Here is a 12,471-nt window from a genome sequence, read left to right as displayed (position 1 = left end):
CATATGTGGCGAACAGTAGGTTTATTATAGAAAGAGGTTTAAAGAAGAGAAGACTACGCCACCCTGGTCACTAAACCAGAGAAGTATCCTAATGAGGACACACAGGTTCGGTGTTTCCCTTAAACAGAGAATTGGAGACGTGGGTATAAGAAAATACAAAAATATTCTTTATTGGACAAATGTAAAATATTAAAATATGCGGCAATTGGGATCAATCATCACTCCACCCACACACACACACACACACAATAACAATACAGACTTATCAGGGCTTGTGATTACCAGAAGCAGGATGAGCTAGCGCCAAACTTCTCCACATCAGCAATGGTCGAGAAGCACAAACACGTGCACTACACTGCACCCTCACACCAACCAAGATCAATCACTATAGGTTACAGACCACACACACACGGTGCATCAGGCCCCACCACCAAAATAGAGCAACTAGCTCTCCTGCTCCGGACTCACAGTGCCTGAAAGACAAGAAAAGCGAATTACAACAAAAGAAATAGTTTACATGAATTCTAATTTACAAGGCACAACCACAATACCCAATATCACAAAACAAAATATATGACGCACTCAAACCTGCAGTTATGGGCTTCAGTAAGGTTTTCAGTGCATTGGTTTACAGTCACCAGCCTGTCCAAGCTTCACAGGCCGGCTAACACCCACAACCCTCTTTCCTCTGACAGGCTGAGGATCACTCACAAAATTATTAAGTAATGCAAATATTATTCACAAAAGGAATACAGGGCGAACCCATGAGAAATCAAAAACAAACAAAATAAATGAAGTTGAATTATCCCAATAATAAAGCAAACTAACTAAAAAATATATTGAATGCTGGGCGTGCTCACATGAGAGCCACTACAGGCCAGCAGATTATTGAAATAAAACAATAAACAAAAGTAAAAGATATTGGGAACAAAACAGCAGCAATGAAAGTCCCAATCCGAGCAGCAGTCTTCACATACTTTTATAACAGCAGATTCATTCACCTGCAAAAGCCCGGATGTGAACTAAAATATACACCGTACTGGCTCATCATTATAATACAGTGATCACACATACCAACATGCGGCGATCGCGTCATTCATCCGGCAGCAACAGAGTGAGAACCAAATAATACCAAGGCGAGCTGAAATACACAGATAACCCCATGACTAAAGATTACTCAAAATAAATATGAGCACAAGAGCCACAAAGACACTTACCAAAAAGCCAAACAGCAATACACCAGCGATGATTATTGTAGTAGTATGACGTGCGTTTGTATGCGGCAAACGGCGCGCGTTCACCAACCACTGTAAACACTCGGCTTGAACACGCGCTTCTCCACAAGCCGCACAGCACCTGACAAGAGTTACGTTGTTAACCGTTTAGCGTCCGGTAGATTCGAGCAATAATAACCAGCTGCCGTCACACTCACCTCCAGCCAGAATGAAAACACAACGACTGCAAACACTCAGCACCACATGTGCTTATCCACAAACCGCACGGCAACTCCAGCCAGGATGAACGCAGAGAAATGACGCGCCAGCGAAACAGTCACACATCAACGCAATGTCCGGTGGCCCAACAGCCACCTTGATATACCCGTATGAATGAGACGCTGATTACCTGCGGGCCTCTAGGGCGGAGTCAACACATGAGGTGCTACCCAACAGCAGCACTTCACTACACATAGATGAGAAGGTAATAAGTGACGTAACAATTAAGTCTTCCCAGCAGAACTTGCGCTAAAGCTTTCTTTTCTAAATAACCATAAAAGATAACTAATTTGTTTAATTTAAATTTACTCTTCTCAAACCAATTAATTATTTTGAGCATTAGGGTTTACAGTGAATGTTTTTGCATTTACTGTTGTAGAATCTGAACTCATCAGGAATGAGGCTTTATGATGGTTTATAGACTTGATAAACATGTTTTGCACACGTCACTCAAACACAGAACCAGGAAACAGGAAGAGTTCGGGAAAGAGACTAAAGTGCAGTTGAGCTGTTGTGTGTTTGTGTCTCAGTATTCGTGCAGTAAAATGGCAGAAGCCAGATTTTCTCAGGATGAGTTAATGTGTCCAGTGTGTCTGGATCTCCTTAAGGATCCAGTGACCACTTCCTGTGGACACAGTTACTGTAAGATCTGTATTACAGGCTGCTGGGATCAGGAGGATCAGATGAGAGTCTACAGCTGCCCTCAGTGCAGACAGACCTTCAGGACAAGACCTGCTTTAGCTAAAAACACCATGCTGGCTGAAGTGGTGGAGAAACTGAAGAAGACTAAACTTCTTGCTGACTGTTACGCTGGAGCTGGAGATGTGCAGTGTGACGTCTGTACTGGAAGAAAACACAAAGCTGTCAAGTCCTGTCTGGTGTGTCTGGAGTCTTACTGTCAAACTCATTTTGACCGTCATGAGGAATTTCACTCCCGTAAGCCACATAAAGTGACTGATGCCACTGGACGACTGCAGGAGATGATCTGCCAAACACATGATAAACTCCTTGAGGTTTTCTGTCGCACTGACCAGAAGTTTATATGTGTGCTGTGTACGATGGACGAACATAAAAACCACGACACTGTATCAGCTGCAGCACAGAGGACAGAGAAACAGGTATGAAACTAGACAACGATTAAATAATGCTGACACTATTTATATTGGCACCATATGATCAGGAAACATCATTCACACTGCAGACGTCACAGAAGTGAACAGAAGCTGCAAGTGGACTTTCATATTTTCATATTATCTTAACAGAAAATATGGTAAAAATCATAAACATTTATCAACACAAACTTTTTTAAACTCTTCACATGATAATATAGTGACAGTATAAAGTGCCATCTGTGTTATTGGTTTGTGCTGCAGAAGCAGCTGAAGGGGACGCAGAGGTCGTTCCAGCAGAGGATCCAGCAGAGAGAGAAAGATCTTCAGAAGCTGAGAGAGGCTGTAGAGGCTCATAAGGTGAGTCTGGAGAAGAAGAGAAGTTTGAGAAGTCTCAGTCAGGACTCACTGAAGCTCACTGTGTGATTGTGATGTGTGTCCTAACAGCGCTCTGCACACACAGCAGTGGAGGACAGTGAGAGGATCTTCACTGAGCTCATCCGCTCCATTGAGAGAAGCCGTTCTGAGGCGACACAGCGGATCAGAGATCAGGAAAAGACTGCAGTGAGTCGAGCTGAAGAACGACTGGAGCGACTGGAGCAGGAGATCAATGTTCTGAGGAGGAGAGACGCTGAGCTGGAGCAGCTTTCACACACACAGGATCACATACATTTCCTGCAGGTAACAGAGATTGAGAAGAACAGGACAATATATTTTTTTGTTATTTAAAGAGTGCGTTACTAATATGCGCCTATAGGCGGGTCCACAATGCAAGAACACTTTGTCCCATAGATGGTTTGCTTGTGCGTTTTAACCTCGCGCACGAGCAGATCCGTTTCCTCGCTAGAGAAGCGTTCAGTTTTTCCGCTTGCAAATTCCTCCATGTAAATACAAGCTAAATATCTTGGCTATAAATTACATCTGTACAATTTGGCATGTTTTAATGTGTTATCACAAATAAACAGTTGACTTCAAGCACAATATGTTTACAAAATCTTTAAAGGTCCCATTGCATGAAAATTTCACTTTATGAGGTTTTTTAACCTTAATATGAGTTCCCCACGCCTGCCTATGGTCCCCCAGTGGCTAGACGTTTTGATGGGTGTAAACCAAGCCCTGGGTATTTTTGAGAAAATGAAAGTTCAGACGGGCGAATCTAGAAATCTTCCCCTTATGTTGTCATAAGGGGAAAGGTTACCTCCCCTTTCTCTTATTTGCCCGCAAAAAGAATTTGGCCATGAGAAAATGAGTGAGGATGTCATGTTTCATCTTAGTAGGATGGAAATAATCTTACTTAAACTGTGATTAATATACAGAAAGCAATCAAAGAACAATCCCTTTCCAATCGCCCAAGCTGTCAATCACACAGCGCGAGTTTATCTGGACACTTGCCAAAACTCGTTATGAAATCAATGACGCTGTTACACTGCACAACGAAGCTCTTACTGTAATTACATCATGTTTGCATTGGTGAAAGCATTAGTGAGAGTGCAGAAACTGCGTTGCAATGATAAGATCTTCATTCACGCGATCAACAGACTGTCATCTGCTCAATGCTCATCACTGCAACCTTTTATGTGATGGGAATAGATCTAAATACTTAAAAAACTTCTCACGATTCGTTAATCCCGATAGCTGTAATAGTAAAAATGTATAATGCCAATCACAGCAGAGGGCGTTTACACTGAAGTCTCACAGCAATGAATGCCCCTTCAAACAGAGCGTTCAAATCAGAGGCTAAAATCAGGCTAGGAAATATGCCTTTTATTTCTAAATTATAACAACTTTTGATCTAAAAAACATACTAACATTATAAGGGCACCACAGGAAACATTCTAAAATAATAAAATAATCCATGCAATGGGACCTTTAACACATTTTAATACTATTTGAATAAATGGTGAATCTGTCAGTTTTCCTTTGCCGGACATCACTTTTGGCCACTACTGTATGGCAGTTCATTGACTTTCCAACTGATCTTCAAATCTTGCAGAAAAATCAAGCCACTTTTATGAGGATTTCGGGTTTCCTTGGAGTTGTTGAAGCCGTTGATGGAACTCATGTTCACATAATTGATCCAACTATAAATGAGGACACATATATCAAAAGAAAGGATTCCACAGCATCAATACTAATTTGTGATAATTTTGCACAATGCAAAAAAATTATTATTATTTTTTTAAATTATTAACATTTCCCTGTCTTAATTAAATTATTTTATTATAATTACATTAAATGATTGGTGTCATGCTGCAGTGACCTCACCCTTGCAGGCTCACTATTGGCTGATTCAGGGGTTGAGGGTGGCCATTTTGGGTTGACATCATTGTAGTCCTTAGTTTGCAGCACTTAAGTGCCACTTCAGAAAGCACATAAGAATCAGTCTTAGAAATTTCTGACTCAGTGTGCAACGACCTTTAGACTTTGCTGAAAGTTGCTTTTAGCTACATTATAGAAGTCTCCAACTCTAAGAGAAGTCCTTCTTTTTTCTAAGAATTTTGTGACACTTAAGTCAAAGCTTGAGACTATTCTTAAGAGCCTTTCTGAGAAGTTTTATATATACGGGCCCAGGATCATAGTGGACAAGAGCAAGAGACTCACAGAGAAACATTTCATGAGAGCAGAATGAGCCGCTGACTGAAGTGTTGATCTGTGTGTTCGGTTATTATATAATCATCAGTCAGACTCGCATCTGATCATCCTCACTCACATTTCAGCTTTTTTACCTCATTTTTCCTTCTGATTTCTTATATAATGGTGAAATCCGTGAACTTGATGGGAGCAATTTGAGTAATATTCATCAAAGTTGCATCAGATGATTTTAAAACTTGACAGAATTGACAGTATTTTCATAATTGTTTGCCTTTAACATGTTGATGAATTTGACCATGAAGACCCCAAACATGAAGTCTGTATATTAGCAATGCTTCAACATACTGAAACCACACAAAACCTGACCTTGGGATTGTGTCCTAATAGTCCTTGTGGATTTCAGTGTCATTAACTGCTCAAAAGTTATAAATAATGTTCAATTTGCTCGTAGATTTTGAACTGCTTTTCCTGAGCGAATATATTTAAGTCTACAATGAGACCAGGGCCGTTTCTGAACATTTTGCCCCTTCCCAAAACTTACACACTCAAAACCTAAATAGCAACGTTTCTAAGCATTGATATGGTTCTTTTTTTCTTTTTCTTTTTTTTTACAAATTAAGCCGCGTTTCCACCGCAGGAACTAGGGTCTTTGGGCTGGTACTCTTTGTGTTTCCACCGCAGGAACCAGGGTATCCGGGAGGTAGTACTTTCTCAAAGTTCAGGGCCCTCATTTATCAACAGTGCGTAGAAAAGGTTCTATATTTTGTCCAACGAATGAAATTTAGAATGTGCCTAAGTACAAGAAAATCCGCATTTATCAAACGTGCGCACGCAGTTCTTACGCACATGAGTAAGCAATCATTGTTGATAAATACCACATGTGCGTAAGTACCATGCTCGTTCACATTCATGGTCATTAGCATTCGGAAACGCCTCCAATTAACCATATATGGTGACAACACTTCCCTTTAAAAATTACGTGATTGTGTTTTTTCCTCACTGCAATAATGGCAAAGAGAGCAAAGAAGAGGAACTTCACAAACACAGAATTAGAGATACTTGTAAATGAAGTTGAATCCAACCAACAGATATTGTTTAGTTCATTCACTGCAGGAGGAATTACAAATAAAAGAAAAAATGCTGCATGGGAGAATGTCACCAATGCAGTTAATTCCGTTGGGTCTGAGGAGAGAACTGTCCCAGAAAAAAAAAAAAAATGGTTTGATATTAAAGTATTGGCTAAAAAACGTGTCACAGCACACAGACGAGAAATGTCCGCAACTGGAGGAGGACAGACAACAACGGAACTTTCCCCATTGGACAACCGCATAGCCTGCATCATCGGAGACACGGCTCTGTCCGGGATTACTAAGGACGGTGACACTGATGCTCTTGCGACAGAACAAACCGGGCCATCTAACAACCAAAGTGAAGGTAAAATAAACCAACTGGAATAGGATATTGTGTTTGCATACATTTTATTTCAATTTGTAAACTTTTAATGAAATCATTCATAGGATAAACTCAATTAAATTAATGTGAACATGTGTTTCCTTAATAGCGACACCTGTTGTGCCTGAGGAGCTTGAGGAGCCGGGCCCATCCATTGCCCCTTCCATGCGCCGTGCGCCAAGAGTGCTGAGTGAGGCGGTGCTACAAAATCAAGAGGAAACAACAAAATCCATTAATGACCTAAAGGATCAACTGAGCAACATAACGAATGTATTGATTCAAATCAACGAGTCTCTGAAACAGATTGCCTCTTGCGCAAATACAATTGCTAATAAACCATAAACCGCTGACTAATGTGATTTCAGTTATTTGTTTCCACAAAGCTGCAAAACACAAAATGAAATCGCTGTAATGTTTCTGCACTCGACCAATGGCCAGACTTACCTAAAATGTCTGTATGATCCTCTGTCTTGTCTGAATGCCAGCGGCATTAGGAGGTGGCAGGGGCACTGCATCGGGCATAGGGCCGTCTGGTCTTGGGGGTTCCTGCAGAGGGATGCCCTGTCTGATGGCCAAGTTGTGTAGCACACTGCAAGCCATGATGATTTTGCATGCTTTTTCTGGCTGATACTGCAGTGTCCCTCCCGTGCTTGACAGACACAGCCATCGTCCTTTCAGCAGGCCTATTGCACGCTCAACTGTGCTCCTTGAGCGCGCATGGGCACGGTTGTACGCCTGTTCCTGCTCGGTCCTCGGGTTGGTTAGGGGGGTCATTAGCCATGGCTTTAGCTGGTAACCTTGATCACCTAATGATGAAATAGTTTTAAGTAATTGTACATAGCCCTACAATAGCATTTTAAACATGTTGTAGCCTTAAATTCACCAATGAGCCAGCCATCCTCAACAGCGCCTTCTTGGAGACGCACACCCACAGAGCTATTCTGCAGAACGAACGAATCGTGTGTTCCTCCAGGCCACCGCGCAACGACGTTTAATAACAACAAATTTGCATCACAAATTATTTGCACGTTAACAGAATGAAACCCTTTTCTATTTACATAATTAAATTCGTTGGTTGATGGTGCTTTTATGGCGATGTGGGTGCAGTCTATAGCTCCAATTATGTTTGGTAATCTAGCAATGGAATGAAAGTCCCGTTTTATTGCGGATTGTTGAGGATTTTGATAAGGGAACTGGATGTAGGTTGGGGCCAAGGAAATAATTGCATCCAACACTGCCGGCATGATCCTACTCACTGATGGCTGGGATATACCACATATGTCTCCAACCTCACGCTGAAATGTGCCAGTAGCTAAAAATCCAAGGGTGGACAGGAGTTGTATGTGCACGGGAATGGCTTTCGTGCGATTTGTTTCTCTCTCCAACACTGGTCCTAAATCACGACACAAATCCAGCAGTACATTTTTGGGAAAGCGGTACCTACTTAGAAGCCACTCTGTGCTCTCGCCAAGCAGATCAGTGCGATCTTGGAAAACGCATTGTTTGCCAAGTCTTCCAATAACGCAAGATAAGCCATTGCACTGAGACAAATATATTTCACATCTGTCTTTTATAGTGTTTGACACCAATTAAGCATCGTGTTTAAAACTAGACAAATTTTAAATTGAGTATTTTAAAGGAAACACAGGACATATGTGGATTGCCTAATGCTTACTGTGACACTCTTAAATGCTTTTTATGTGTAGTGTCGCTATTCTACCACTAGATTATCTGCGTAAGCATGCTCAGAGGTGTGCTTATATTTACACACATTTCTAAGTACAACTTGGTGAATCCCACACTTTGCGTGAAATTGTTCTTACGCACTCACTACGCACAAATCTGTCCGTACGCACCATTGATAAATGAGGGCCCAGGAACTTTCAGGGCTGGGACTTGGGCGCTGAACATGCTGATTGGTTGAGTTCATGCCGCATTTTGATTGGTTGACTCCATGCAGCATTTTTATTTCAACCACCATTTTTTAAAACAAACAGTTGCACAAACAGTTGTTTGCTATTCGAATCAACAATGTAGCTTAAAAAATACGACCGGTGGACCGACGACGAGGTTCAGGCTTTATTGAGCTTAAAATTCAGAGGATGAAATCCAGCGGGAACTGTAAAGTAGTGCGCAGTTCTACGTCACCGGACTATTTGCCTAATCTTCATGGTACTTTAGACCGCGGTGGAAACGCAGACAGCAACAGGTTTGGTGGAAAAAAGTTCCTGGGAAAAATTGTTCCGGGTAATTTCGGTAGAAACTCTGCTTTATATAAATAAGTTGTTTCTTAACATTGAAATGATTCCCAACTGATGTACATTCATTCCTTTTTTTTTTTTTTTTGCTCTCATATTGGTTGTAGGAACAACATTAGCGTTCAGTGCTTCAGCGTAGTTTGTTAGCAATGAAAGTTTGACAGGTTCCAGTTCACAGTATCCAAATCTAAACTCATTTATAGTAAATTGATTGTTCAGTTTATTTTCTATTGAGATTTCTAGTTGATCATTTCTCTCTCCTCATCACTCGCTGCCCGATCACTAATAAAAAACCTTGCTCTGTATTCACTCCATGTCAAAATTAATTCAGTGCGTTTCTAAATAAAGCCAATCTCTAGACACACCATGTATTCAAAGAAAAATAAATGGACAATGTTTAGAATAAAATGAGAAATGTTATATTATTTAATTTAATAATACAACAGTATTGTTTCTTCACTTTCAATAATGCAACAGTAGCCTATTATTTTTTTCAATAAAAATATTAACAAACACAAAAATATCACATTAATGCCTTTTCATCACACAAATATGAATTTTAGCAAAGTTTGCTCTAATTCTGTGAATAAAACAAAGGCTTTAATGACATTCCCATTAAATAATGTAATTTCACTTTTTAGAGTCCAGTTTACATGATATAATACAGCTAAGATGGAGATTGATGTGTTTGATCAAGATAATAATATGATTATTTAAAATATTTAATATGAGAGAGATGTTGGTATATTATTGACCTCTCGATTTTATTTCCACATCTAAATGAATCACTTTCATGTTTTCTGGATTTTGTTTAAAGTATTTTGTTTATTCTGCTGATTTATTTTTTAAATATATAATTCCAAAACACACACTAAATTTGGATTTATGATTGCAGTATTTCTAATAAAATCATGTATTTCTCAAGCTAATAGGCTTTATGCCCAGCTCCACTACTTCCTGAACTTCAGCCAGCTCCTTTGTTTCCTGTCTGCCATTATTGGACAAACTGATTAATCCAGGTGTGCCTGACCTCAGTAGTCACAACAACAATAATCAGACACACCTGGATTAATCAGTTTGCTCAATAATGGCAGACAGGAAACAAAGGAGCTGGCTGAAGTTCAGGAAGTAGTGGAGCTGGGCATAAAGCCTATTGTCACAGTTCTGTTCTGTCTGAGTGTTGTTGTCATTGATCACATGTCTTCCTTTGTTCTGTTTTCCCGCCACTTCTTGGTTTCCACAGTAACTGTCATTTAGTTCATCTGTCACACCTGTTTCCTCGTTAGTCTTGTCAGCTGTGTCTTGTTTCCCTGATCAGTTCTCCCATGTATATAAGCCCAGTGTTTTCAGTCTGTTAGTTGTCTGTCGTTGTTGCTACATGCGTGGTTGTTCTGTTCTTGTTTCCTGAGAAACCTGTCCATGTAATATCTTGTTTGTTTAAATAAACACTGCTGCAATTGAGATCCCGCTTCTGATCCTGCTTCAACCAGCCCGTGACACTAATATTGAGCTTAAATTGATTTCCTAGGAAGTTCACATATAGTGTAAATGGCAGACGCTAGAACTTGTGTCTCTGTCACATAATGAATATGAGAAGAATGAAGCTGATGCTGTGAAAGTGCTGGATTGAGGAGAGTTACTAAAGATCAACAAGAGCCGCACAAATCTGACAGTAGAGCAGGTTATTGATGAAGTGTGGAGGTGATGAGCTTTGATTTCTGTTTTCTCTAGAGTTTCCAGTCTCTCTCAGCTCCTCCTGAATCTACAGACGTAAACGACAATCCCTTCAGTTCTCTCTCCTCTTTTGATGGCGTGAGAGAATCTGTCCGTCAGCTGAGAGACAAACTGGAGGATTTCTGCAAAGAGGAGCTGAAGAAGATCTCTGACAGAGGTAAAGTCCTGGAGATTCTGCTCTCAGAAATGATCCTCCATCTCAGATCATGTAGAAGATCATATTAGAAATGTCTTAGGAACGGATGCAGGGATCATTTTCTCTTGACATGATAATCACACTCTTCATGTCTGTTGATTTCCACAGTCACTTTCTCCAACATTGTTCTCAGGACCAGGAACGACTTCCTACAATGTAAGTCACTGAGAAAACAAGCAGAAAAACTCACTGAGTGTGTTCATGTTCTTCCTGGAGAAGTGAAAGAAAACATGACAGAAGAGTTTTAGAGTTGATCATGTAAATGATGATTTGCTCAGGATATCTGGTAAACTGCACTGAGACACTGATGATATATTGAACATGAAGAGTTCAGATACATTAAAAGATCAGACAGATTCATAATTCCTGATTCTGATGTGTTTTATCTCCATCAGATTCCCATCAGCTCAATCTGGATCTGAACACAGTGTATAAATACCTCCGTCTGTCTGAGAGGAACAGAGTGATTACTGGCACTTACCCAAAGCTTCAGTCGTATCCTGATCATCCAGACAGATTTGATGTTTATGCTCAGGTGTTGTGTAGAGAGAGTGTGTGTGGACGCTGTTACTGGGAGATTGAGTGGAGTGGAGAATATGGTGTGTGTATATCAGTGTCATATAAGAGCATCAGCAGGAAGGGACGGGGTGATGAGTGTGGGTTTGGACGTAATGATCAGTCCTGGAGTTTGATCTGCTCTCCCTCCAGTTACTCATTCAGACACAATAACATAGAGACTAAACTCCCTGTAAAGCCCATCAGCCGTAGAACAGGAGTGTGTGTGGATCACAGTAGAACAGGAGTGTGTGTGGATCACAGTAGAACAGGAGTGTGTGTGGATCACAGTAGAATAGGAGTGTGTGTGGATCACAGTAGAACAGGAGTGTGTGTGGATCACAGTAGAACAGGAGTGTGTGTGGATCACAGTAGAACAGGAGTGTGTGTGGATCACAGTGCAGGAACTCTGTCCTTCTACAGCGTCTCTGACACGATGAGCCTCATCCACACAGTCCAGACCACATTCACTCAACCGCTCTATCCTGGGTTTGGGGTTGGTATCCGATCATCAGTGAAACTGTGTTGATGAATCAGGATAGATTGTAGAGAGATTCTACCCATAATGCTTTGAACTGCATGATAAATCATAAACACTGAGATCGATGTTATAGAGTCTCTTACTTTCTCTTTATTACATTAATACTACAGCTGAGCTTCTGTCAGTGAAATAACATGTTCAGATTATGGTTGAGTAAGTGCTGAGCTTGAAGATGATATAATATTCCCTGCTAAACTCAATAAAAATATGTTCTCATTATTTCTTATGTGTGCCTTGTGTATATGTGTGTATATGTATGTATATGTATATGTATAGTGTGTATATGTATATGTATTGTTTTATGGTGCATAATTTTTAAACAGCTTTTCCTAATTTTGATTATTATCAGGTTAGTAAGGTTAAAGTCAAATCTGTCCTAAATCATAAGCATTTGAATTATCATACTTACAGTAAATAGGTCACAGAAGACTTCTCCGTTTTCAGTTCAGCTCAATCTCTGAGACTTTTGACAGGTGAACTTTTTAGTTTCAATTAAATATATTTTTATTAACTACAGGTTAAATAGTTTACATACAAAGTA

General features: G+C 40.2%; 1 protein-coding gene across 3 annotated transcripts; it reads left to right on the top strand.

Annotated features, from left to right (window-relative positions):
- Positions 1-1,955: 1,955 nt before the first annotated feature.
- On the top strand, positions 1,956-12,148 carry LOC307164149 (tripartite motif-containing protein 16-like). 3 transcript variants are annotated; one of them, XM_079880608.1, is made up of 7 exons: positions 1,971-2,611; positions 2,867-2,962; positions 3,050-3,283; positions 10,636-10,795; positions 10,943-10,990; positions 11,230-11,652; positions 11,789-12,148. In XM_079880608.1, the coding sequence occupies exons 1-7, from the start codon at positions 2,039-2,041 to the stop codon at positions 11,827-11,829; spliced, it is 1,575 nt and encodes a 524-aa protein (XP_079736734.1). In that variant the 5' UTR covers positions 1,971-2,038; the 3' UTR covers positions 11,830-12,148. The 3 variants fall into 3 exon arrangements, with proteins under 3 accessions (XP_079736732.1, XP_079736734.1, XP_079736733.1); XM_079880607.1 differs by having other exon boundaries at positions 1,987-2,611; positions 11,230-11,706; XM_079880606.1 differs by having other exon boundaries at positions 1,956-2,611; positions 11,230-12,148.
- Positions 12,149-12,471: the final 323 nt, after the last annotated feature.

The sequence above is a fragment of the Squalius cephalus genome (assembly GCF_949319135.1).
Source record: "Squalius cephalus genome assembly, chromosome: 9".
Taxonomy (NCBI): Eukaryota; Metazoa; Chordata; class Actinopteri; order Cypriniformes; family Leuciscidae; genus Squalius; species Squalius cephalus.
This window is presented reverse-complemented; position numbering and strand designations above follow the sequence as displayed.

Bases quoted from the DNA above. Each gene is read 5' to 3' on its own strand.
- LOC307164149 (XM_079880606.1), top strand. From the start codon at position 2,039: ATGGCAGAAGCCAGATTTTCTCAGGATGAGTTAATGTGTCCAGTGTGT. The intron at 3,284-10,635 runs GTAACAGAGATT...TGTTTTCTCTAG, and splicing joins ATCACATACATTTCCTGCAG to AGTTTCCAGTCTCTCTCAGC. The intron at 10,796-10,942 runs GTAAAGTCCTGG...TGATTTCCACAG, and splicing joins GAAGAAGATCTCTGACAGAG to TCACTTTCTCCAACATTGTT.